General features: G+C 45.4%; 1 protein-coding gene across 1 annotated transcript in view; it reads left to right on the top strand.

Annotated features, from left to right (window-relative positions):
- Gm17330 (predicted gene, 17330) overlaps nucleotides 1-10,198 on the top strand; it is an 84,709-nt gene extending 74,511 nt beyond the window's left edge. The window contains exons 5-6 of the mRNA NM_001378694.1: nucleotides 5,254-5,372; nucleotides 7,856-10,198. Of these exons, the coding sequence (NP_001365623.1) occupies nucleotides 5,254-5,336 (83 nt within the window). The 3' untranslated portion in view covers nucleotides 5,337-5,372; nucleotides 7,856-10,198. The remainder of the gene's footprint in view (nucleotides 1-5,253; nucleotides 5,373-7,855) is intronic.
- The last annotated feature ends 17,578 nt before the right edge of the window (nucleotides 10,199-27,776 follow it).

Genomic DNA, 27,776 nt, shown 5'->3' with positions numbered 1-27,776 from the left:
ACAGTATCACACCTGCAATAGCTCTGTTATTTTTGAAATGTGTAGAAGAACTAGTGTGGGTGAGTCTCCTCTACCCAAGTCCCAAAGGAAACTACTCTGAACTGCTCAGAGGCTTATGAATTCTAAGCATTAGGTGCTAGGTCCTGTTAAGGAAGATGAGACATGCACTCAGTATTACCTGCTACCTCCCCTGTCTTCTTCACCTCTTTCCCAGGCTGTTAACGTTCTATGTACATATTTTAATTACTTATCTACAGGACTAGGAGATATTTAAAGTTCCTTGTCCAACACAGACATATGGCAGCTTAATATTGCCTTTCAAAGCACACATTTACTTATCTAAACATGTTCTCCCCTGTAGAAACAACCAACTCAATTGTCCACAGCATCTTGATCAGAAATAACCATCAACTGAGCTAGCCTGGTGCCACACATCTGTAACTCCAGAACCAGAGGGTGGGGGCAGAATTATCTTGGACTTCAAGGTCATCTAAGACTATATAGCAATTCAGGGCTAGCCTGGGCTACACTAGACCCTGTCTCCAAAAAAATTATATTAAAAGAAAGAGAACAAGCAGGCAAGTAGTGGTGCATGCCTTTAACTCTAGCACTCATTGACAGAAGCAGACAGATAGGAATTCAAGGAAGGCTAGCCTGGGCTACAGAGCAAGTTCTAGGATAGTCAGGACTACACAAAGACCCCCTCCCCTCTCTCTCTCTCTCTCACACACAAACACACACACACATGGGGTGGAGAAGGGAGAGAGAGAGAGAGAGATCTACCAATGGAAGAAATTGCACAAGGGCACGTGATGGCAGCTGCCATCTTTGAGAAAAGGTCAGATGGCTTTGTCTGTGGAGGCCTCCTCTGGAAGAACTTACAGAAAATGGTAAAGTTGAGTGAAGAGGGGAATTGGCTGGATGGTCAGAGACCTTAGAGGCCCTTTTGTTGTGTTTTCCTTTGTAATTTTATTTGTTTATTTGTTTTCTGAGATAGGGTCTCATGTAGCTCAGGCTGGCTTCAACCTTACTATGTAGCTGAGGATGACCTGTACCCTTACCTTCCTGCCTCCCCTGTCTAGCAGTCACAGCTGTCATCCACCGGGCTTGGATCATTTGCAGTTTTAAGATATTGAAATGTGGAGGCAGAGGCAGGCGAATTTCTGAGTTCAAGGCCAGCCTGATCTACAAAATGAGTTCCAGGACAGCCAGGGCTACACAGAGAAACCCTGTCTTGAACCGCCCCCCCCCCAAAAAAAAGATGTTGAAATGTGTCCACGTGTTCATTTCCTTTTTTCTCCTTCAATGCTTTAATAATATGTACTTATATAGTATGTTACAAATGTTTTTCTTGTTATATAATACATTTCGTGTGTGCCTGGTACCTGCTGAGGCCTGAATAGTATGTCAGATCCCTGGAACTGGAGTTACAGAAGTTGTGAGCCACCATGTGGGTGTAGGGAACAGGACTGAACTGGGATCCTCTGCAAGAACAGCAAGAGCCCTCTCTGCAGGATCCCATTCTCCTTAGATTTTATTTTCCACTCAAAGAAGAAGCATCGCCAAATCACAGTGGCCCAGCCTCTATCTCTTGACTGGTGGCATGTCTAAGAACCTCTGAGTTGATAGAACACTTTAGGCTAAGCCCTGTCTGGGAGGGGCTTTAGGAACAAGAAATAGAGATAGAGCCTTGGCGCTGGCACACAGCTCCAATCTCAGCAGTCAGAGGCAGCCAGATAACTTTGAGCTCCATGCCAGTCTGGTCTACACAGAGAGAAGCCTGTCTTGAAAACAAACAAAAAAAAATTCAAAGAAGGCAGAACTAAGGTCCTGGAGGACCTGCATAGAGGGGCACAGGCCCTCTCAAATCCCCCGGTGATGGCTGACTGCCAGATCCTCTGTTTTCTTGTTACACTCACTTCCTATCTCACAGCCTTGCTTCTACCAAGGTTTACTGTCCTCTTTCCTTATCACCTACAGCCTGGGCTTCAGCCTCGAGTCAGCCAACCTCTCCCTGCCTCACTGGACTTTGAGCTTGACAGGGTGGCCAGTGCTGGCCAGATGTACCACAAGAAGCTAGCTACATCCAGCTCTGAACAGAAGCCCACAATACCAACTTCTGCATCCACAGAGTCTGCCCTAAGAGGACAAATGCGACTGCTGGTGGCTGAGGGGTCACCACAGGCCTAGGATAAGCATACAGATGAAGAGCTAGCTGCTCTCCATGGAGCCCACTACCCAGGGCTCTAATCCACATCCCAACACAGAGTAAGAGCATATCATGAATCTTTGGGAAGGGATAGAAATGCCCTAATTTTATTGTAGGTAATTCATTTTGGAAACTCAATTAACAAGACACTCGTAAAATTGAAGCCACACTGGAACACAGAAGTGGAGGTAAGAATAGGACAACCAACAGTGGGAGGGTAGTACACCTAGTGATGGTTGGTCCAAAGAATCCCTTAGTGAAGCAGGACAAGGCATGCAAAAAGAGATGTCTGAGGACAATCCAGGAATATTGATGGGGAAGGAAGGGAGGAAGGAAGGAAGGAAGGAGGAAGGAAGCAATGAAGAAGGAAGAAGAAGTAAGGGAGGGAGAAAGGAAGGAAGGAAGCAAGGAAGAAGAAGAGAAAGGGGAGGGAGGGAGAGAGGAAGGGAGGGAGGGAGGGAGGAAGGAAGGAAGGAAGGAAGGAAGGAAGGAAGGAAGGAAGGAAGGAAGGAAGGAAGGAAGGAAGAGGGGAAAGGAGGGCAGGGGAAGGAGAAGGGAACAGGTGTACCTAGAGGAAGGGACAATGAGCTGAGTCCAGGAAAGTGGCTGCTTGGATGTCTCTGTCAGTGGCAGGCCCTCGGGAGGCCTTCAGGCAGGAGATACATCTGTGTGAGACAAGGTGGATGGGGGCCCCCAGAAAACAGGGCAGAGTTTGGGGTGGTAGGAGGTGAAAGGTAGAGAAGCCAGGTTGGACCAAGCTGTGGGCTGTGTGTGTGGTCCCCTGATCAAATAATAATATTGGAGAGAGAAGACCTAGACCTGGTGAAGCCATGTAGCTACAATGTCTCACCAAAGAACCATTAACAGAGGGAGACTTATAACGTGTGTCTGGACTGGGGTCTTCTAAGAAACTTCAACCATCAGACACATCTTGCTAACCAGAGAACTGACCGTCAGAGAACTGCAGAACCTCTCCTAAGTGAGCCAGGACCTGACTCCAGGATACCTGGCTATGGGATTGTGCTGGTACGACAGTCCCAGAGAGGGCCATGTGGAAACAGCTGCATTGCCACCATAGCCAGCCCTGTGCTTGTGGCTCCTCTTCATGATCAACAGCCCTGCTCCCCACAGCCTTGCCACAGACCCTTGGTTTCCAGCTCATGCACGCAGCATCCACTCACCTCACTGAACACACATCACTGCTGTGTCTGTGATTTATCATCTAACAGATGCTACTAAAATGCCAAACTCCTTGTACCTGCTCTGCAGATATCTGCCGGGAGGAGGCTGCAGTGCAGACAGCCTTGGAGGTGTTGGAGGCGAGGATTCGTTTCCCTTATTTCCCATTCCCTTCCCAATGGCTTGAAGATCTGCTCCTTACCCCTCTGTCATTCATTAAGCAACTGAGCCAGCCTTAGTGATGTTTAGCTGTCTGGGGGAAAAAACCTGACCAAAAAAAGGAATGCTTATACAGTTACAGAAAAGTCACTGTGTGCTCCCCTGAAGAAATACCTACCCAGCCCTGGCCATGAAACTAACCCAGGCTTCATTGATCAGACAGCCCTACTTTCATCTTTTTAGGGGGTGGGTAATGAGGGTCCCTGGATCACACAGCCACCTCCCACTTGTTTAAAGCACTTCACATTCTAGCAGGGATTAGATTTGACAGACAACAGCCTTGGAGATCAGGACATGTGATTTCACAGTAATGGGAATTGGGGGAGGGAGCTAACAGCTCCTACCCCTTCTCCCAGGGTCTGTTATGCTCTTATTGTCCTTAACACACTGAATTGTAAATTAAGGAAAGAGCAAACAAGTAGCTGGGAAGCTCTGTGGAAATATTTAACCCGAGCTTGGTACTGCAAGTAAAAAGCTTTGCTAACAGCACAGTTGTGCTGTCACTGGGAAAGGCCCTTGGGAGCTCCAATGTCCCATTAACCACAGCTCAGTGCTGGCTAGGAACATGCATGGTACAGTTCATCTCACCACGCAGCAATCTCATCAGTCAGACTGCCAAACCTCAAGGACTGCTAGACATCGACCCTGGAGGGAAGGTGGTGGGAGACGTGGGTACCAAATTTCTAGGAAGTCCTGGACTCAGGAGAGACTGGGTGCATCCTCTGTGAATTTGAACTTCATCAGACCATCTGCACTTGGATGGTGAAGAGCCTGTTCCATGTCAGGTGGAACAGAAGGTGGCAGGGGGAAATCAGCCTCAACTGTGCTCTTCGTTATGGTGACCGGCAGAATATTTTTCCTCGTCCTCCTCATCCTTGTCCTCCCCCTCGTCCTCCTCCATCCTGCTGTAGGTGAAACTCAAACAGCCTTAGCCTCCACTTGAGTGCAGCCCTAGGCAGAATGGCCATCAGCTATAGGAGATGCACCTGGAGCCACACAAGCTGCACTGAGTCTGCACGGACACTAGAGGGCGCAGGCTGGCAGATTCCCTAGCCCTCAGTACACACCCCTTTCAATTTCTAAACTAGGCAAGAAAGCATAGTAGGTCTAAACCAGAGCTTCTCAATGGGTGGGTCCCAACTCCTTGGGGATTTCAGGACTCTTCATAGGGGTTGCCTAAAACTATCAGAAAGCACATATCTATATTACGATTTGTAACGATAACAGAACTTACAGTTATGAAGTAGCAAAAAACTAATATTTTGGTTAGGGTGACCATGACATGAGGAAGTTTATTAAAGGGTCACAGCATTAGAAGTTTGAGAACCACTAGTCCAAACTAAGTAAAACCTTAGGTTAAAATACACAGTTATTGGGCCCGCTTGGAATACAATGGGTTAAATCTAACAGGCTGTGGACATTGTTCACCCCATTTCTCTTTCCTCTTTCCATGTGGTTGTAGAAAAATCTCATATTATATATGAATGTTATCATATTTCTTGGACAGCGCTGGGCAGTACCAAGGACTCTGGAGCTGATACCACCACACAGGGATCCTATTTACAGCAGTTAGCATCCTATGGCATCTGATGATCACTTTACTCACTGATACCGGGAGTGCGAGATAATGTGTTGCCATCCCACAGGCCTCCTCAGGTCCACAGACCTATCCTGCAGCGCTACCTTGGACCTCTCTGGAGAAGCCAGCTATAAGGTACCAGAAGCCTGAGTCCAGCCAGGGAGGCAGAAGGCTACAGTGAGAGAGGTACCCTCCTCTTCTTAGTGGGACTACAGCCATCTACCCAGTGAGATCTATGGGAGGGAGTGTTACTGCAACCTCAGCCTGCCATCTGAACCATAGATCCCATGTCATGCTACTAGTCACTGCAAAACCATCCTGACTCCCAAGCCACATTCCAGGAGCTCACACTTCCAATTCATCAGAGCCTCAATGACTGTTTAAAAAAAAAAAAGGTATCAGAGCCATTGAAATGACTACCTGGGTAAAGGCACTAGGCACCAAGCCTGATGACTTGAGTTTAAGCTGGGAACATCTATGAGAACTTTTTTTCTTTTGAAGTGGGAAGTCCCACTTATAATCCAGGGTTTCTGAGGTGGGAAGACCAACCTGTAATCTAGATCCTTTGAGGTGGGAAGGTCTATCTTTAATCTGGCTACGCCTTCCCATGGCAGCCTATAGGAAGAACATGGAAAAGGAAGCCTTTGCTCTTTGCCTGCTTACCCTTGCTTTCACTGGCAAGCTCATTCCTTCACTGGCTTTCTATGTCTTCGGGATTCCAGTGTTTACTGAAGACCAGCCGAGATGCTCATCTTCATGAACTGAAAAACTATTGGATTCCTGGACCAATAGACAGCCATTGTTGGACTAACTAGACAACACCCTGGAAAAACACTCTAATGAATACCCCTTTTATGTCTCTGTATAGGTTCGCTATCTGTTCAGGTCTCCTAATTCACCTTCCTAGAAAACAGTTCAGCTGTTTTGTAAGAAACAAAACATAGCACACTGTGGGTACTAAAGGGGGGCAAGGGAAGGAGGGGGAAGGAAGGATAGCCCACGTCCGGCCAGAGTTCCTCCTATGCTCTGGGCAGGCAGACTCAGGAGGGCTGCCAGATGCTTTCCACTCGGAACCGGGTGGGCATCTAAGCCACTGACCCCACTCGAAGGGGTGGTAGTGGTGGTGGTGGTGGAAAAGGGAAAGCCCCTGACCTGGGGACACAGGACTACACCCTGTAGCACTGGGGTAATGGGAGTGAGGGCTGAGGGAGAGAGGTTCCCACGCAGTCCAGAGTAAGCGCAGCAGGCCTAGATGAACAGAGACATTCTATGGTTTTATAGATTTATTATCAAAATTCAGAGAGAATTAGAAAAGGTGGAAAGAGAGAGAGACCAGCCATGGCCAAGAGGAGAGAATGGGGAAAAGAAGAGAGAGAAGAAAGTCTAGAGTAAGAGGGAGTGAGTAAGAGGTGAGAGAGAGGAGAGGAGAGGAGAGGAGAGGAGAGGAGAGGAGAGGAGAGGAGAGGAGAGGAGAGGAGAGGAGAGGAGAGGAGAGAGAGAAGAGAGGAGAGTGAAGAGTAAGTATAAGGGAAGTAAGCAAGAGAGCAAGAGAATGGGGAGGGGCCAAATAGCACCTCTTATGGTATGCTGTTATCTTTACTGTTGCTAAGTAACTGGGGAGGAGTTTAACCTGAAGGTCAGAAGCTTGGGGCATTGCCTATGTGACTAAAGCCATGCTTCTCTTGTGGGGGCTGTGGGGGCGGTAACTGTGAAAGGAGCCAGAGTTCCAGGAGACATGAGAGAACTTCCGTTCCATGTAGCTGAATTATCACCACTGGGTCCCGGGGTTACACCTCAGCTTGACTGGAGACCAGACTGTCTGTGTATAGCCCAATGTCCAACAGCACACAGGCTGGTAAGATGGCTAAGTGGGTAATGGTGCTTGATAACCTAAGGCTAAAACCCAGGATCAATGTAGCAAAAGTAACTCCTTCAATTTGTCTTCTTACCTCCACATTCACACACTCCACATATGAAAGAAGTAAATGAATAAAATTTTAAAACAAACAATTGAGCTGAGCATACAATTGCTGTGAGGTCCAACCATCGTGCTCCCAGGCAGTTATCCCAGAAACATGGAAACTCGTGTTCACAGATACACCTTTTTGTAAATGTTCACAATGATTGTGTGTAATGGACATAAGTGCTGTCCAGATGTCCTTCAATAGTGACTTGGTAATTCAGCTGCCATGCACTGGTGCTGTGGAATGCAGCTTAGCCATAAAGAGTCCCTAGGGAATTCTATGGAGTGAAAAAAATATCCCAAAAAGGAAGACAGGAAGAGAGAGAGAGAGAGAGAGAGAGAGAGAGAGAGAGAGAGAGAGAGGGAGAGAGAGAGGGAGAGAGAGAGAGAGAGAGAGAGAGAGAGAGAGAGAGAGAGAGAGAGAGAGAGAGAGAGAGAGAGAAAGGTATATGATTATTAAAAAGCAATGGGAGGCTGCTGAGGGGGTTGGAACCATCTGGAGAAATTTTTTGGAGTGGGGGGTTGAGACAGGGATTCTCTGTATAGCTCTGGCTATCCTGGAACTCACTCTGAAGACCAGGCTGGCCTCCAACTCAGAATTCCACCTGCCTCTGCCTCCCAAGTTCTGGGATTCAAGGTGTGCACCACTACTGCCTGGCTTATTTGAATTTTTACAAGTGTCATTTGTTTGTTTGTTTGTTTCCAGGATTGGGTGTATATAGCCCAAAGTGGACCCAAACTTCATGCTTGCTGTTCAGAAGATGACGATGACCTTAAATTTATGATCCTCCTGCCTCCACCTCTGAGTTCTGGGACTATAGATGTGTGCAACCATGCCTAGTTTTATGTAGCACTGAGTACCCGACCAAGAGTGTCATGAAAGTTAGGCAAGTCCTTGACCAACTTCGCTACATGCCAGCCCAAATATGATTGATTTTAATAGCTACAAGGGAGATTTTGCTTTAAAAATAAACATCTTCATATTAGTAGCAGTTACTTAAGCCTTGCTAAGCTGGAGCCTGAAGTACTTTCTTGGGCTGCTGAGGGATGGTGAGAAGGCAGAAACTACTATTGCAAATGAGGACTTCTAAATTTCTACCCAACAACTTCCATCTCCACCTGGGTTGGTGACACATGGTTTCTGAGAGTCAGCCTCAAAAGACCCAAGGATGCCTGTACCTCAGGAACCATAGGCACAGGTTCTTGTTCTTTGCCCTCACCTCTTTCTGAAATCCCTGGCTGCTGGAAGATGTATCAGTTGCTGGAAGATGTATCTGCTGCTGGAAGATGTATCAGTTGCTGGAAGATGTATCTGCTGCTGGAAGATGTATCCACTGCTGGAAGATGTATCAGTTGCTGGAAGATGTATCTGAGCTGGAAGATGTATCAGTTGCTGGAAGATTTATCTGCTGCTGGAAGATGTATCAGTTGCTAGAAGATGTATCTGCTGCTAGTGTTCCTGTTCATACCCATCTACAGGTCTCTTTATTATCTTCTCTGTCCCTCTCTTACTTAAAACATCCTCTTTCATTCTATCAGGGCCAGGTATCTGCCTGCTGCATAAGCATGCCATGTTTGTTCTTCAGAGGTTGCCTTGCCTGAATATTGTGAACAGCTCCCTCAAGAAGGATAGAACCCATCTCACTGCTAACAGTTTTCCCTTCTGAATTCCCATGAGCGTGTCTGTTCTGCCCATGACTCAGCTGTATCTGTGAGTAAGGAAGAGAGTTAGTTAATACTTAGTTGTACTCAGGCTCTTGGGTGAGGCTCTGTGGGGCTTGTGTCTTCTGGGGCAAAGTCGAGAAGCAGCCCCACATGTCAGTGTCCGCACATGCTGCCGTGGGTGTGCTGAGAAAGCCTATTCATCAGTTTAGTCTAGACTGACAGCACCTCCTCTCCTGCCTCCTCACTTGGAAAATGTCACTGAGCTAGCTTTGTGGGGAAAGCAGGAGCTGGAAATTTCCTAGGTCTGTGCCACTTTGTGCAGTTGAAGGGGTCCGGAATCTTTTCTGATGATCGCAATAAGGACATGTTGCTGTCTTGGATTACCCACTTCTGAGTCTTGTTACTATGGAAGAAAGGTTCTTTCTCAGCTGCAAGTGAGTAGCCCAAAAGAGAAAACCGTGTCCAACAGAGGCCCCAAAAGGAGGAAGGAAGGACACTCAGGACTTAATATGGAGGCACCAATTGCGCTGTGGAAGACAGGTGATGAAATTGCTTCACATCAATTCTGGTTTCTGTTTTAAAACATTTGGTTTGTTGCTATGAAAACAAATATATGGAAAGAATGCAGTTCAGTGACACGAAAGGCATTTCTTCTTCCTAACTTTAGATGCTGTTTCCCTCTACCCTTTGACAAGTCAATGGCCAGCAGAGGAGACAGACCTGGGAGGGCAGCGAATGCTCTTTCTGGAATAGTGGCCTCAGCCCAAGCTCACAAGGTGTGTGTGTGGAGGGTCAGGTGCAATTTTAAACCAAATAATGAACTGCTGTAGGGAGTCTACTCATTAAAACACACTCTTTGTACTGATGAAACCCTAGGCTACAGGGGACAGGAGGAGTCATGGAGACACTGGACAAGGGAACAGTCTTCATGGTTCTGTGTGACTCACCAGCCTGTCTTCTGGAGACCAGGGGGACAACACTGTCTTGGTGGCAGGGAGAGTCTCACTGTGACTGGCCGTCTATTTAAAGCTCATAAGGAAACACAAAGAGGAAACAATTGTCCCATACGATAGTCTTCTGTAATGTCACTGCTACAGACCCTTCTACATGGGACTCATTAAAGGTCTGGTGCTGAGGACCAAAATGGGGCAATGGGGTCTGAGATGGAGTAGAAGTGCAGGAACAGCGTGGCCCTTCTAAGTCCCTCCCTTGTTAAAGAGAAGGTTTAACTTACATTGATGTATTAGGTCTGTATTTTGCTGTAAGAAAAGATATCCCATACAAATCAGAGACATTTTAAAGCAGGTGAACTGTGGGTTAGACTCTCCTAGGTTCCAAACTGGCCTCTCTCCCTCTCCCTCTCCCTCTCCCTCTCCCTCTCCCTCTCCCTCTCCCTCTCCCTCTCCCTCTCCCTCTCCCTCTCCCTCTCCCTCTCCCTCTCCCTCTCCCTCTCCCTCTCCCTCTCCCTCTCCCTCTCCCTCTCCCTCTCCCTCTCCCTCTCCCTCTCCCTCTCCCTCTCCCTCTCCCTCTCCCTCTCCCTCTCCCTCTCCCTGTCTCAAAGCAGACCAGGTCTCTCTATTATGTAACTTTGGCTGTCCTAGAACTCACTATGTAGATACAGGCTGTCGATCAGGCTGTATCTTTCTGTGCTGGGAATAAAGGTATATGCCACCGTGCCTGGCTTCTCCTTTTTTTTTTAAAGGGGTTGTTTAATTTTATGTGTATAAGCATTGGTACCCATGTATGTAGGTGTGCGACATGAATGCAGTACTTCTGAAAAACAGAAGAGGGAGTCACTGGAGAAACTGACAGTTGTGAGATGCTGTGTGAGTGCTGGGAACCAAGTGGGGTTGTCTGCAAGAGCAGCCAGTGCTCTGAGTCACTGAGCCATCTCTCCAGCCTGTTTTCTTTTTGTTTTAAATGTTGTCTGTGACTGTTGAAGAGCTTTTAGTGACTGTCAGCAGCCCAGGACTTCTCAGGAAGCAGTCACATTCCCCACAGGTCCCCACAGGTGTGCCTTCAGACAGTGGACCTCCTCCCAAGGTTACCCTTAAACTCATGTTTGCTCTCCCAGCATTCCTGTCGCTCAGGAACGTATTAGTTCAGCTGGCCCAGAATATGGGCTGTGACCAAGGTAGCTTTCTCTGTGTGTGTTTTCAGCTGGCAGCTGGCAGGCCCTGTTTCTTGTGGGCTGTTGCTACCTGGGCCTCTCTATATAGGGCTCCTAACACTGGCAGGTAGCCTCCCTCCTCATAATGAGTGGGCAATAAGTTGATAGAGACCAACTCAGGGGCCTGTTTTATCACCAGATCTTAGAAGTTGCCTGTAGCTTGAGGTTGGAACTCTTGGGGAGGGGGGTGCCTCTCATCTCTCTCCTTTATTTCTATTATTTGTTTGTTTATTTGTTTATTTATTTATTTATCATCTCTCTCCTTTGTTTCATTTATTTATTTATTTATTTATTTATTTATTTATTTATTTATTTATTTATTTATTTAATTTGAGATAGGGTTTCTCTGGATAGACTTGGCTGTTTGGGAACTCACTCTGTAGCCAGGCTGGCCTCAAACTCAGAGATTTAGCTACTGCCGCTCCTGTTGGGATTAAAGCCATGCTCCACCACTGCCTGGTGCCTGATTCTTATATACAGAAGCATGCCAAGCTTTTTCATGTTCCTATTTAGATATACTTAGTCTTGTGAATGTATGTACCTATGCCTGTGTATCACATATTCTGCATACTGCATTCCATATCCCAAAATTGCTTGACTGCATCTCTCAGGACTGATGTTCAGTTCTTAGGACAAAGAATGCTCTAGTGAGCATTTGCCAGAGTGTGGCTGAGGGAGAAAGCTCTGATGTCAGTCTAGTCTCCTTCCTTCCTCCCTCTGACCTCTAACTGACCTGTACCCTGGCTCATCTCATAGCTTCTTAACAAGTACCAGCAACGCCCAGGCAGTTGTCTCTCTTCCCCTCCCTTCTCCCTCCCCCTCCTTCCCCTTCCCTCCCCTCCCCTCCCCTCCCTTGCCACTGATCATCTTGCCTCTATCTTATGCTTCTTGTTCTTCCCCAGGTGGCCCTGCTTGCAGCCTAAGCTCCATAACTCCCCTTACCAGCTTCAGGCAACCTGTATGAACATTCCAGGTCAGACTGGGCATCTCTCCTCCAGGTCCCACAGTGAGCTGAGCAGGGTTCCATTCAGAACTTGGAGGCTACCTCAGGACTATCTGCCATGTCTGTCTTTCTGGGCCTGGGAGATCTCCACTAGCAGGTATCAGCTGAAACTCCCAATGGAAGCCTTGTACAGTCCTGGCCTTAGTTTCCATGCTCTGACAGCTAGTGCAGGAATAATGGATTAACCACACCTTGAACATGAACACCATTGTTAACAGAGTTGCCTTTCAAGGCTGGAGACAAACATAGTGAACAGTCAGTTCTAAGTACTTGTGCAGTGTAATTGCATCTCTGGACTGTGGCTCTCTGACCTCCATTCCTTTTCCATGCAGCCCTGAGCACGATCGAATTTTCTTCCTCCTTTGGTCTTCTGGCATTGATTTCTGCTCATCCCCAAGACCTGAAGGGGCCGTCATCTCCTCACTGAATTAAAGGGTCACAGCATTAGGAAAGTTGAGAATCATTGTTTTAAATGGACGTAGAAGGAGATGCTAAGGAGGACCCAGTTTCTAGCATGGAGTGGCCCTGGAATTCAGGACCAAGGCAGTGATGTGTTTCCTTCAGGCCAAGCTAGTTTGAGAAGTCTGGGGGATATGTAGTGAGGAAAGGGCCGGATATACAAACCTCAGCTTGAGGTCAAAAGAATGGACTGGTCACAGACACCCGGGCCTACAGATTTCTTTACATTTCTGATTTTAATTTTTTTGCATGTGTATGCCTATGCACTGTGCATGTGTGTTTCCATATGTATGGGCACATGTGCATGTGTGGGCAGCTTAAGGTAGACATTGGTTGTCTCCCTACCCCACTTTCCACTGAATTTTTTGAGGCCAGGTCTCCTGAACTGTAGCTTGCTGATTTCAGCTAAGCTAGCCAGGCAGCTGGCCCTGAGGATGTCCCATCTGTCTCTCAGATGCTGGGATTACAGGTAACTGCCATACCTGCCCAGCTATTACATGGTTCTAGAGATCTGCATTCCAGTCTTCATGCCTGCACCGTGCATGTTTTATGCACTAAGCCATTGTCTCCCCACAGCCCTGTTTAAAAAATAAAATAAAAGTTTTGATGTTTGAGTAATGACAGACCCAAGGGAAGCTGCAGCTGGGTCCATGCATCTGTCCTTCAGGTTCAGCCCCTGGTCCTGTCCTGCACAGCTACAGTGACATTAAAGTCAGGGATAGGGACACTGCTACGATCCACACAGCTTAGTCATATCGTGTGTGTGTATGTGACAAGATCTTCAGACAGATGGACACAAACAAAGATGGTAGGAAACATGGCAGGATTGAGCAGGTGGGGAGGGAGGAGGGGACTAGGGGGGGATGGGATGGGGGTGGGGAGAGGGGAGTAGATGAGCCTGTGAAACTGTTGATGGCACAGAGGTGTTTGGGATATACCCTCTGCCCTATGCAGGCCTGCCCTTTCCAGCCCAATTGATTCAGCTCTGATTGAGGGAGGGAGACTAGAATTCAGTACACCTAGCCTGCATCCTGCACCCTTCCTAGGGCTCTATAACCATGGGCATTGTCAGTAGACCCTCTGAGCTGTAGGCTTCATCCCTGTTGTCTGAGTTAGGGTTTCCATTGCTCTGATGACACACCATGGCCACAAGCAACTTGGGGAGAAAAGGGTTTATTCACTCACAGTTTCCACATAACAGTTCATCATCAAAAGCAATGAGGGCAGGACTCAAACAGGGCAGCAACCTGAAGGCAGGAGCTGATACAGAGACCATGAAAGGGTTGCTACTTCCTGGCTTGCTCCCCATGGCTTGCTCAGCCTGCTTTCTTATAGAACTCAGGATCACTAGCCCAGGGTTGTACCACCTACACTGGGCTGGGCTCTGCTCCATCAATCATTAGTTAAGAAAATACCCTCTGGTCAGGCATGGTGGCACATGTCTTTAATCGGGGCTCATAGGAGACAGGAGGCACTCTGTGAGTTCAAGGCTGACCTGGTCTAAAAAGTGAGTTCTAGAACAGCCAGGCTGTTACATAGAGGAACCCTGTTTCAATAAACAAAACAAAAGGGAGGAAAGGAGGGAGAGAGGGAGGGAGGTAGAGAGACAGGGAGAGAGAGAGAAGAGTCTGGACATTGTCCATTTTCCAGAGGGTTCCAGACTTTAAACAGAGCACTGGCTAATCCTAAGTCTCCCTCTTCCATTCCTCAGCTAAAATGTTCCTGAAAGAATTCAACAAAGGTGCCAAGAGCGACTCAATACACTGGGCTGGGCTCTGCTCCATCAATCATTAGTTAAGAAAATACCCTCTGGTCAGGCATGGTGGCACATGTCTTTAATCGGGGCTCATAGGAGACAGGAGGCACTCTGTGAGTTCAAGGCTGACCTGGTCTAAAAAGTGAGTTCTAGAACAGCCAGGCTGTTACATAGAGGAACCCTGTTTCAATAAACAAAACAAAAGGGAGGAAAGGAGGGAGAGAGGGAGGGAGGTAGAGAGACAGGGAGAGAGAGAGAAGAGTCTGGACATTGTCCATTTTCCAGAGGGTTCCAGACTTTAAACAGAGCACTGGCTAATCCTAAGTCTCCCTCTTCCATTCCTCAGCTAAAATGTTCCTGAAAGAATTCAACAAAGGTGCCAAGAGCGACTCATCCATTGTCCGGTTGCTGCAGTGTGATCCCAGCAGTGCTAGCCAGTTCTGAGTGGAATGGGCTTTTACACAGTTGTGAGAAACACAGGCTTGACCTGCCATCTTCAGTTTTGCTTGCAAAAGTGGATTTCTCCGTGAATTCTCCTCCTCTCTAGGGACCTGGGTCCAGGCAGGATAACACACTCACCTGGTCTGGCTGAATGCAGCTCCCTCCTCTATCTGATCCAATAGATGTCCCTCCCCATCCAGTCCAGGCTGGTTCCTTCCAAGGTTTCAAGTGTTCTCAGCTGTAGGGCTCCTTCCCTGCCCACAGAGGGCCTGGAGGCCCTTAAGGACACCAGACAGGACTTTTCAGTATCTTACGTAGACCAGCTGATTTATTCTATGATCCCAGGTGACTTTGTGAGGATGAAGAAGATGGAGAGTAGACAGGCAAGCCCTTCCTGTGCATGGCTCCACCTCCCTTGTTCATTTGCTCTGACCAAAGCTGCTTTCATGTATATACTGTGGTATCCTTACTTTTAATATATACATTTTGTATTTAGTGAGAAGGTTCAGCCCCTGTATTTAAAGCCTCTGACTGCTGTTAAAGCATGGTCCCCTGTGGCCTGTGATTCTCCCCACCCCCAAGTATGGCTGTGCTGTGGTATTTATATAGTCATTTGTCTAATTACACAGGAGATACATGCATGCCCAAGGCTGTGGACATCTGCCCTCCTTCCTGCAAACACAGGTATGCCTGTGTGCTCTGTCCTCCCTTTCCATTGACCTGGCATATTAAAATGATCAAATAAACCAAGGTCTGTGAGTTTCCTGTGTTGCCCCAAGCACCCTGCTCATGGTTCACTCTCCAGTGAGTGTGGGGATGAAGCAGGTAAGTGGTAGACATGGGGAAATTACTTGAATGTATGGAACAGCAGAGAATTTAGTCAGAGAGTATTCCATGCCAGCCTTTCACCACTAAGTGGGATCCACACACAACAAGGCCATTAGCCCTCTTGCTTAAAGCCACAGAACCTGTAGACTTAGCCCCAGACCGTCTGAAGATGTTCAGGAAGCACCCACTGAGCACCTGTCCTGGGTGAGCACTGGAGACTCTGAGATTGGCCAGACATTGTCTTTGCTCCCACCTCACCTCAAGAAGAAAGGTGCTGTTGGCTAGAAGGTGTTTTAGATATTGGACAGAAACAGTCCCTCAGGATAATGTCATCCAGCAAGTTCAGGATCACTTATTCAAATAATGGGGAATAAGAGAATTGATGAATGTTTCTGTCCAGTTATGAAGACTTCTCTCTCTCTCTCTCTCTCTCTCTCTCTCTCTCTCTCTCTCTCTCTCTCTCTCTCTCTCTCTCTCTCTCTCTCTCCCTCCCTCTCTCCCTCTCTCTCTCCCTCCCTGCCACTATGTGGTTGCTGGGATTTGAACTCAGGACCTTTGGTAGAGCAGTCAGTGCTCTTAAAAACTGAGCCATCTCTCCAGCCTTGGTAGTCTTCTCAAATGGAGAATGGAGATCCCAAAGACAAACAAGATGTGAGAGTACAGTGAGGGGCAGAAATAAGAGCACAGAAATGGGGTGGCTGAGGCAGGAAAGTCATGAGTTCTAGGACAACCTGGACTCCATAGCGAGACCTCAGCTCAAAAATCCAAGAGCTGAGAACAAGTCTGATCTCCTAGACACACGTGGTAAAAGGGAAGAACCGACTCCCATAAGTTGTCCTCTGGCCTCCAGCTGTGCTTACATTCCCAGCAGTCTGGGGACCTGTCAATCACATCAGGAGTCCAAGGCCATTCCTAGCTACATACTGAGTTTGAGGCCAGGCAGGGTTCCATAGTGAGACCCCGTCTCAAAAACAAAATCTGAAAATTATCATAGGAAGTACTTATTAGGACTTATTAGGACTTGGTGGTTAAGAGCACTGGTGGCACTTCCAGAGGCCCTGAGTTCAATTCCCTAGCACCCATATATCAGCTCAAGACTGTCTGTACCTCCTGTTCCAGGTGATCTGGCACCCTCACACAGACATATATACAAGCAAAACACCAATGCCTGTGAAATAAATTTAGATACACCTTTAAAAAGAAAAGGAAGAATTTATTCAAGGAAGAAGCTGTCTTGTGGCCAAACCCTGAGCTAGCCTTCTCCATGGGACCCCAGAACACCCACAGGATGTCTTGTTGGAAGTGAAGGTGCTAATCAGCTTTCATAGCCTAAGGGACACTACCAACACATCCCTAAGATTACAATCCCACAGTCCATTTTCAAATCTAAAGATCAACTTCCTGTCAGGAAGCCAGGGCCATTCAGCACCTGAAGGAAGCACCACCCAAAAGGGACAAATTCTTGGTGAGCCTTGCAGAATGTGGCTTTTGCATTTCTGTGGCTGTGGGTGAGCTTCTCTCCAGCCACACCTCATCCACTTTAAGCTTAGACCAGGCCAAACTCAATGAAATGCACTCAGCACAGTGGGACCATTCTTACTAAAATGCCTTTTTACACACGGTTCCTGCATCTTGATTGTCCTTTACCCTTTGAATGGAGAACTCCTACTGACCCTGTGAAACGTTGTCTTTTTGTCTCATTTGTGTAGCCTTCCCTGTCCCCCATACCTCTCCTGCTTAGTCTTATTACCTACCAGTCAGTAAGAACTATATATGCCTTCCATTTGGAGGCTCTATTATGTTCCTCGTGGTTCACATATTTTTAATGGCCATGCTGGCCTAATCACTAGTCCTGTTTCCCACTAGGTATTAAAACCACCAATCTCCAAACGTTTAAGTGGTCAGGTCATGATGGTTCAACCTTCCAATCCCATCACTAGAGGAGCTAAGGCAGAAGAATCTCAAATTTGCGGCCATGTTTGCATCCCCAAGTACACCCTGTCTCATAGAATGAATGAAGAGGCCTAAGTAGCTTGTTCTAGGTCCAGTAACTGACAAGGGACAGATTCAGGACTCAAACCCTGTGTTGCCTGACCCAGAGCCCCTAGATACTGTCACCACTGCTTGCCTCTGTCCCCTTCCAAAGAGTGTGGGAAGCTTTGTCAGCTTCATCTCAGGGTCCCCTTGACCCCAGCTTCTCCACACTAGACTTCTTTTTTCTGGGAGCCATTGAAGTTGACTGAATAGTTCCCATTGGTAGGCCCAGGAACAGACTAACAAGATACTCAAGAGCCATCATATGTGGCAACACTAAACGTGACCCCTAGATGGCAGTGGTGCACTACTCAATTGCTGCTTCTGCAGTTTGCAGAACTGTTTTTCCACTGGGTGAGTCTGGGGCTTCTGTTTACAGACCTCCAACATCAGAGTTCATGGATGGAAGAATTTATATGCTACTGAGTGACTAAAAATATGTGGAGCAGAAAATTGATAACAAAAAGAATGGGTGTTTCCCTCCCCCTTGTTTCTGTGGGAGTTCACTTACTAGGTTTCTCAGAGACTGTCTCAGTAAGGAAAGACCCCTCAAAGTGTAGAATTTAGCCAAAAAACAGAAGCACCACCAATGGTGTCACTTGTGTACAGAGCTATGCTTTAACCTCATGACACGGACTTCAGGGTCACTCCAGCGTCAGCTGCAGCTGTTAAATGTAATCGACAAATCATGAAAGTGCATTTTCTTTGATTCAAGCTAAAATTAACACAAGGCCCAGCAAAGCCTTCAAGACATGTAGACTTTTCTGGTAAATGCAGCTTAGAAACTAGTCCATTGTGATTTCTAAGCTGGTTATTTACCACAGGATGGACCACAGGGGGAGGGTACTCAGAAGTGAGCCTGAGCAGAAAGCCGCAGGACAAAGGGTACAGAGAGGAGGATGGGGCAGGAAGGAAGGGTGCAGAGCCGAGGATGGGGCAGGAAGGTTCATTATTAGGAGACCATAGGGTCACCTCTCCACAGAATTTTCTCTGCAATTTTCTAACCATTGGAAGAGCCATCAGTGACAGTGACAACACAGATCTACACTTGCTCTGAAACTGCATCAGATACCATGCACACAGCATGCATGTGCCTGTTCGTGCACACAATCATGACAATAACAAAGCTGTGTGGATGGTAGCAGTGTCCCTATCCCTGACTTCAATGTCACTGTAGCTGTGCAGGACAGGACCAGGGGCTGAACCTGAAGGACAGATGCATGGACCCAGCTGCAGCTTCCCTTGGGTCTGTCATTACTCAAACATCAAAACTTTTATTTTATTTTTTTAAACAGGGCTGTGGGGAGACAATGGATTAGTGCTTAAAACATGCACTGTGTAGGCATGAAGACCGGAATGTAGATCTCCAGAACCATGTAATAGCTGGGCAGGTATGGCAGTTACCTGTAATCCCAACATCTGAAAGACAGAGGGGACATCCTCTGGGCCAGCTGCCTGGCTAGCTTAGCTGGAATCAGCAAGCTACAGTTCAGGAGAACTGGCCTCAATAAATACAGTGGAGAGTGGGGTAGGGAGACACCCAATGTCTACCCTGAGCTGCCCACACATGCACATGTGCCCATACATATGGAAATACACATGCACAGTGCATATGCATACACATGCAAAAACATTAAAATCAAAAATGAAAAGAAATCTGTAGGCCCATGAGTCTGTGACCAAGCCATTCTTCTGACCTCAGCTGAGGTTTGTATATCTGGCCCTTTCCACTCTACATATTGCTTTCTCCAACTAGCTTGGCATGAAGGAAACCTATCATTGTCTTGGTCCTGAATTTCAGGGCCACTCCATGCTAGAAACTGGAGTCCTCCTTAGCATCTCCTTCTATGTCCACTTAAAACAATGATTCTCAACCTTCCGAATGCTGTGACCCTTTAATACAGTTCCTCATGTTGTGATGACCTCCAGCCAAAAAATTATTATTTAACTTGCTACTTCATCACTGCAATTTTGCTGCTATTATGAATTCTAATATAAATATTTTTGGAGATATAGGGGTTCCAAAAAGTCATAACCCTCAGGTTGAGAACTGATAAATCTGCCTTGCTCCGGTTGGGGCTAGTTTCTCCATCTTTAGATCTGGCAAGACTTCAGGCTCTTGACAATTGTTTTTTTGAGCAATCGACACTGAGAATAGACCCAAAGTCCAGACCCATCACCCTGGCCAGAAGCCTTTCCCAGCACCAAAATCACCTGGCATAGCTCCCTGTGGGCTGGGCACCTGCCTTAGAGGGTAGCCCTATGGTGGATACAGGGTTTGTCTCCGTAGGTAATGATCTCCTATTTTGTGGAAATTTTAGACAAACTAAGTGTCTGAAGCAAAAGACATGAAAATTTAAGGAGAGTTTCAGGCTGAAAGACAAGCAGTTTCTAGGGAGACCAGGTTTTATCTGGTCAGAACGAACTAGCCAAACCTGATCCTCTGGTTCCAGAGCCAGGGCTGGCTCCAAAAGTCCACTCAGCACCTCTCAGGCTTTAGGCACCAGATAAGAGGCCTGGAGCAAGCTTCCACGGGAGCAGGTGGACATGTGATTGGGGAGTTTGGAGTTTAAGGACATTTTGTACCTCAGCTGCTCTTCTCACCCACAACTAGGACACGTGTGACCTATGTGTGAGCCCACAAGTCACACAACTTTCCAAATCTCTGCTCCTTCCTTTGTGAAGTGAAACTAACTAAACTCATGCAGTACTAAAATCCTTCCTCTGGGGAGACAAAATGTTACAGTTCCCCGTAAGGTCTCCATGTCAAACGGAAACAAGATTTGCTGAACTTCATTCTGTAAAGCCAATGAGTTTATTGAGCTTCCTTAGAGAACATAAGTGGGAGGTGTTTGCAGTAGTGTGGGTGCTCCTCACCCAAAAGGCTACACATAGAAAGCCTTTATCCTGCAGGGACCAGTTCTTCTCCATAGCCATATGGATGACGCAGCCCCGCCCCTAGTCTTCCCAGATGTCCTGGCCATCTTGGAGGGTGTTTGTTTAAGCCAGGGTGGGGCAGTCTACCTCAAACCCACAGATGTGCAGGCTGGGATGCAGGACAGAAAGAGCAAGCAGGGACCAACAACACCCTAACTCTCTCATCTGTGTTTGCAGTTGTATAATCTGCTGGTGCACAGACATAGCCAACAAGTTTGGATTTTAGTTGCTGCCAGATGAAGTCAAGATAACTAGCAAAGATCAGTGGTTATGGGGGTAAAGAGAGGCTGGGCAGCACTTCCTTCACTGTGGCCAGTTGGATACTAACTAGGATGGCTTTTGTTAAGCCTGGAATGGTGCTGGCACGGAAGAGATGCACAGTGAGGGTTAACTGTGGCAGGGAGCTTGGGTAGGAGGTCAGCAGTGAAGAGAGTCAGTCCATTCAACAGACACTGTGCTCAGAGGCCATAGCCGTGCTACAATGTTGGCTCTTGTCAGGAGTTCAGGCTCCACTGTGGAAATGGACATTGGGAGGTCAGCTGTAATATAAAACTATAGTGTGTGGGGATGTGGTCTCTGAAGGGGTAGAGCAAAGTCTTGAGGAATGATGCTTGGGAGTGGATCCCTCACTCTAATGGAGACTCCAAGCAATTAAACACTCAGTCCTTTGACCCGTCCAGCAGGTCCAGTTATTCGAGGATCTCGAGGGGACCTCCTCCTAATAACCAAATGGGGGGTAGAGAGAGACGAGGGTCTTGTACGAATAACGACACGGAAACGTTCTGAAGTTGTATCAAGACCCCAATGTATTGAGAAAGGTCTAAGGTTTAAATGCACAAGCAAAGGGGGAAGTACAGATACTTATCAGTGGGAGGGGTAGGGCAATACAAGCAAAAGGAGAAGTATTTATCAGTGGGAGGGGGGCAATAGAAATTCTTTCTTTTGGCAGCTACACGGGGAAGCAGGAACTTGGTGGTATCAGGGTGTGGTCAGAACATCGGTGATGACCTAGGGCTGGAACCTCCCATGGTTCTCGGAATCCATGTGTCGGTGGCCCGCTTTTGACCCTCTTCTCGGGGGGAGAGGCCCAATTCAGAGATCAGGACAATAGCGTTGCCTTAATGGCTCCCAACATCTCCCCCGTTTTAATATTTTTATAAAGGCATATTGTATAATAAATTTGTAGCCACGTTTTTAACGATCACCTAAACGTCTGTTTGCTCACCGGATGATTCTCTAAAACCACGAAGGACACAAGGACAAGTCATCTATGAGGCTTGAATTAATGGTCCCAGTCTGTTGGGTATAACTTGGGCCAGCCAAGGGATTTAGGAACGAAGCAAGCTCCGTGGGTAGAGGTAGAGGTCTGATCCCCAGTGTTTAATGTTAGGGGCCATGTACAGGATTGACTCTCAGGCCCACAGATTTTTGCCCAGAGTAACCCTGACCTGCTCCTGTGCCGTTTTTTCTGGGGAAAGGTCCCTGGGGCACTCAACCTTTATGCAATCAGACATGCCTCTCAGAGACTGTCTAACAGCTTTCAGACTAATCTCTGTGCAGTACTTAGTCTTACAACTCTCACGGGCGACGGCTTCAAGTTTTAATTTTTTGATGTGTCTAGCCTGGGATGACTGTTTAGTTTCCAATGTGGCGAGAACGTATATTACCATGTCGGAAGCACAGACTACGGCAATCTATAAATGATTTGTGGCATGAGACTGATGGCCGAATTTAGGGGGAGGGGAATGATCTTACTAAGCATTTTATGGAAATTGAGTCTCTCTCCCCGAGAAGAGGGTGATGAAGCGGTATCCAAGTCTGTCTCTTCTCCAGTAACCTGCTTGTTATCGCCAACATCCAGCCGATGGTAATGGACTGAAACAAATGCACTTGAGAGAGATGAATCAACTTGAGATTTAACAAATCGGGTCAATTTCTGAAATGCCCAAGGACCGAAGATCAATAATAGGAATTCCAATAGGGGCCCTAAAAGGGAGGGCAACAAGGTCGAAAGCCAGGGGGAGGTTGAAAACCAGTTTTGGTAGTTCACCTTTCCTCTAGGCCATTGTAAATACTTGTGTATGGGTGTAACTCAGCTATCTACAGTTCTAAGTATCTACTCTGGTTCCTCTTTAGGTCTTAAACTTCCTTTTTCCTAGTTGATGCTAAATTCCTGTGTAAGGCAGTGACCTAGCTTTTATTAAAGTGATAGTGTAATGCCAGAGGCAATTCTGAATGTCACTGAATAGTCAACTTTCTTCCTGAATTCTAAGCCCATGGTCTGCTCAAGGACTTTCTAGGACAGTGGAACACCGGTCAAGGCTTGGCTATGTCTAAAATTTCTACCTTTCTAGCCTTAATGTATGTTATATCCTGTCTTCTTACTAAGACTACTACTTTTAAGACATCTTTTGCCTCTAAATTTTTATCTATATAATATGTTGCTCTGACAAAGCTATAGAAATATCCCTATGCTTATCATTAGCAAAATGGGCAGTATGTAGCTGCTGATCTAAAGCTGTGGTAGATACCTTTTTAAAGTTTGCATTTTCAGATTTTAAAACCAAGGATCATTTTCTAACTCTAATGGGCAGCAAAGCATAAGCAGGTCTCTTACAAAAACATAACAGTAGATTCCTTATCTAAATTAGGATTTACACAATTAGTTAATTGACAAGAATTACAATGAATATGAAAAGACTTTCCAAGATTGGCGATCTTAACTCTTAAAATTATCTAACAATAAGCATATAGGTAAGGTACAAACTTTCATAGCTATAAGGAGCTGGCCTGAATGCTCAAAAACAGTGTCTCTGACGAAAGCATCTTGTACATTCTCTGTACCAGTCTTTTTGCCTCATGAGTCAGCTTTTTTAGTTGTTTTTATTTTAGGTTGGCACCAGGTTGGTACTCCTTGCTGCAACCCATGGTGGAGATACGAAGTTTCTTTATCTGTTTGTAAGTGGATGCTCTCCGATTTCTCCTCTTTTGTGCACTCAGCACAGCTTTTTGGTCACCACTGTCAGGGCACTCACAGGTCACAGGTCTGCCTGTCACATTGGAAGCTAGTATGCTCTTGTAGCATTCTGTGGAAAAAACAGAAACATTCCCCCTTTTCCCCATATTAAGTATCTGAACAGGATCATGGCAAGTGCCAATAAGTGGATCCTTTTTATCTGCCATAGACACTATTTTATCCAGTTTTTCCAAAACAAATATGTGATCCAAATAATGTGCACGGGGATATAATTTCCCTCCCCCCTTCTTTGTTTTTAAAGAAGGTATAGTTTTTAAAGTTTTACAATACCTTGTCTTTGAGAATTATAAAATATCTCAGTAACATGTGTAACATTAAATTGTTGACAAAACATCTTTTGGAGGTTTTGAAAATAAAAATTTTGAAGCAAATAAATTTTTCTTTTTTAGATTTTTTGTAACTAAAATCCTAAATATTAAAAATATGTTGCCTCTAAATCTTATGGAGCAACAATTACTTTTCAGAACTTTAAACTTCTCTTTGGAGGCATTAGCTAATAGAATACTTTTTTTTCACTTAGGAAACAATATACACTGAAAGATTTAAACTTTGTTTCTTGTATTGAAGCAGACAATAAAAATTTCATACATATTGTAAAGCTATGTTAGCCATACCTACAGGCAAAATTATCTAGTGATCACCAGTTCACTAAAAGTAAAACTCTTTGAATTTAAGCATTATTTTAAACATTTGAATAGATCTGTAACAAAGCTAAAAAGAACTTTTTTTTGAACACAGGGAAAAACTTTCTTAGGCACTGTTTGCAAAAATAAAAGAAGGCCGCAATCTTCTCTGGGCTACATTAACTTAAACGTAGAATATTTTTTAATCTGAGCATCTTGGCCCTCCTGTAATAAGGACCAGTTTTAGAGGAACAATTTAACTATCTATGCCTCTAATTTTTGATACTCTTTCTTAAGGATGATTACTCTTATAATTATCTTAACTACAATATACAGGTGAATTAAAGACCTTAAATTTGTAATCAAACTGCAAGTGGCAGTCAATGGAACACTGGCAATTTTAACCCTAATTTTTAAGTTTCCGTTGTAATATTAGAATATATCTATAACTTTTGGAAAGCAAGACCCAATTTTAAACAATTTATTTTCTTTAAAGTCAATACTAGAAACATCACTATCATGTTATAAAGTTTGGCTGCTAATTTATGAATGCATGACAGTGTAAATTTTAATGTTCTATTAAAGAGACATTGTTTTAAAATCTTATCTCTATAAGTCTACTTTCTGGGATAAGAATTACACAAAATTTTATCTCAATTTAGGAGTATCTTTAGAGGACTAGTTTTCTGGGCTGTTTTATGCCAGGTGCTTTTGTTTGAAAATGACTCTAGCCTTGAGTTATTACTTAAGCTAACTTTGTAACCAGTGTTATACCTTTTTAATCATACCCAAATAACTTATAAGCCAATTTTCTATGACCAAAATATGTAGATCATATTTATATCTTTAAGACCAATCAAAAACCAAATGAAGTGGCTTCACGAATATTATAAATTTAGATCAATTAAAGACTTTTACTTTTTATAGCTATACTTATAAGATAAAAACACACTTTGTCATTTGCTAAATACAATAATCACAAAATTGCAGAGAATTTTTTAGGAAAGAACAACTATCAGCTTATTTGCCTTAGAACTAAGAGGTTGTAGATTCGAAGTTTTTCAGCAGGACCTCTCCTGCTGTGCTTGATTTTGGCTAAAGGGAAGGGCCTCTCAGCCTCAATTGTGCATACTGAGAGTGATTCAGCAGGTAAAGTTTTAACCATTTTTTTTCTTCTTTTTAACATGAAACATAAAACAGCCAGTCATTCAGACAACGAAACAATCATTTAGACAACGAGACAAAAAACATACATGAATTGACGTGATTGGTGCAAAAGAGGGTAGAGAGCTTCTCCTGTAGGGGCCAGAGAGAATAAAACAGGGCGTCCCCCGATTTCTCTCTGTCCCTGGGAGAGTTCTAAAATCCATTTTCCTTTATTCCTTCCTTTCCTTTCCTGCTTGTAAGAGGTAGCTTGTCAAACCAAGATTAAAATCCAAGATTTTCTAACAGTTTCTGGCAAGCATCTAAAACTTTTAATTTATTTAATCTGAGGGCAAATTTTTGAGAAAACACACAATCTCTATACACTAAATGTCTCAAATAACCTAAAAGTTTACCATGCTAAATCTTTTTTGAAGTCATTATCAGTCCACACTTAGTTAAATAATTTATAGCCATCTGTAAAAACGCTCTCTATTTTCTGCAACCAACAAAAACACCATTGACAAAATGAATTATATAGTTTTAGGAAATGATTTCTTAACTTCCAATAAAACCTAATCTATGAATTTTTTGACCTTTACGAAGTCTCTTTAAAACCCACTTTTATTTACTATAAATGTGTTATTGCAAATCTCTAGCAAGGGCCTCGAAGCATGCCTGGGCCCAACACACAACTTCTTACCCCAGAGAGTTCTGTCAAGGTAAGCTGAACTGACTCAAGGGGAAGCTGCCTAGCGTCTGAAAGCAGGGTAAAATTTTCAAATAAGGCTATGCCCTCATAAAAGGGCGGGGAAGCAGAAAAGCACATCCAACAATCTTCAGATTCTGATGCATTATCTCTTTGTGTCTTATACAACAAGGCTAAAGCAGAAGCATTTAATATAGACCACAGTAAATCAGTGGAAGAGGGGGGCCTCCCCGCAGGGAGAGTGGGCCGAAACAGGGTCGTAGCACACCCTGGGGCAGGAACAGGGGGGCGGGTGCCTGGAAGTCCTATGGCTGCTTTATGATTATTAGGGATGGTTTTAGGAAGCGGAACCTTAAAGGTCAGGCCATTGTCATAGTTATCTTGATACAATCTTAGGCCCCAGGTGAGAGGGCGAGAACTTTTTCAAGCCTCTAAGTTCCTCCTCTTAGCAGTAAATTTTATGATCAGTGGATTACACCATCCCTTAGTGGGCTGTAAGGGCCAGGCTGCAGGCCAGTGTGTTGAGGAAATTACTGTCGCATCTGCCCTGGTATCTAGGAGCCCTTTGAACTGTTTGTCCTCTAGAAACAAAGTCGGCATGGGCCATGAATCAGTTATTTTCTGTGCCCAGTAGACTTCTGAGGATCCCAGGGAGGAAGGTCCTCGCTCCTCTTTCATATAAGGGAAATGGCCGAATAGTGGGAGTGGTAAGGCTTGGGCTATGCGCTCTCCAGCCCTAAGGGTAAGTGGTTCCTGCGTGGCGGTGACTAAGATTTTTATCTCCCCATGGTAATCGGTGTCAACCACTGTAGGAGTCACCATTAGGCCTTGTAAAAGTCTGGACACTCGGCCGATGATGAGAAAAAACGTCTTTTGGGGAGGGGGCTCAAATTTACCTGTGTTAACTGCTGTTAATTGAGGCATATAATAATCAGGGGTGCCCCAGGCGGCATCTATACCCAATGTGAGGACACAGATGTCTACTTTTAACTTGGGCCAATGGGGCTTGACACCAATCTTGGAGCTGGAGTTAGAGCAGCCCCAATGGCCAGGTTAATAGACTTAGAAACTTGTTGAGAAAACACATCTACCTCATTACAAAGCTTGATCATACCATTTATATCTAAACTCTTGGTTTTACCTCTCAGAGCAGCCCTACATGCTGAATTGGCGTTTTCAAGAGCAAGTTGTTGGACTAACAGACCCTCAGGTCCCAAAATTTTCTCAGCTGCTTCCTGCAATTTGGCAACGAACTGCCCATAGGACTCTTGGGGCCCTTGTATAATCTTGGTTAGGGGCATAGTTAGTGCCCCTGTAGCAGGGACAGCGCGCCAAGCTCTCAGGGCCGCTTGTGCGGCCGGGGCAAGGACACCAGGGGAGAGCCCTAATTGTTTTATGTCTGTAGCGAAATTGCCTTAACCACAGATTTTGTCAGCAGTCCAGGAGGCTGTCTTCCACAAACTCTGACTTTCAAGTTAAATATTGGCCTCTAGTGAGGACAGACTGAATAACTTTATTTCATTTATTGGGTACCAAGTAGCCTTCTGCTAAACCTTCCAATAGAGATACTGTGCGCTGGCAGCTTAGTTTTGCTTTTGTGAGATGGCGATTGGTCGTTTTCTAAAAAATCTTCAGTAAGGGCTAGGAGGCGAGCACCTTTTCCGCCCTTTTCTGCCTGCTCAAAGAGATCTCTGATGATTCCCCAATAACTAAAAAAGGACTCATGGACATCTCCTCCTTGTTTTATTAAACTATTGATTTCTTTGCCTACTTTATTCTAAGTTTCAGAACCATTTAATACCAGCCATGGACATCTCTTGTC

Source organism: Mus musculus, chromosome 12 (genome assembly GCF_000001635.26).
Source record: "Mus musculus strain C57BL/6J chromosome 12, GRCm38.p6 C57BL/6J".
Taxonomy (NCBI): Eukaryota; Metazoa; Chordata; class Mammalia; order Rodentia; family Muridae; genus Mus; species Mus musculus.
This window is presented reverse-complemented; position numbering and strand designations above follow the sequence as displayed.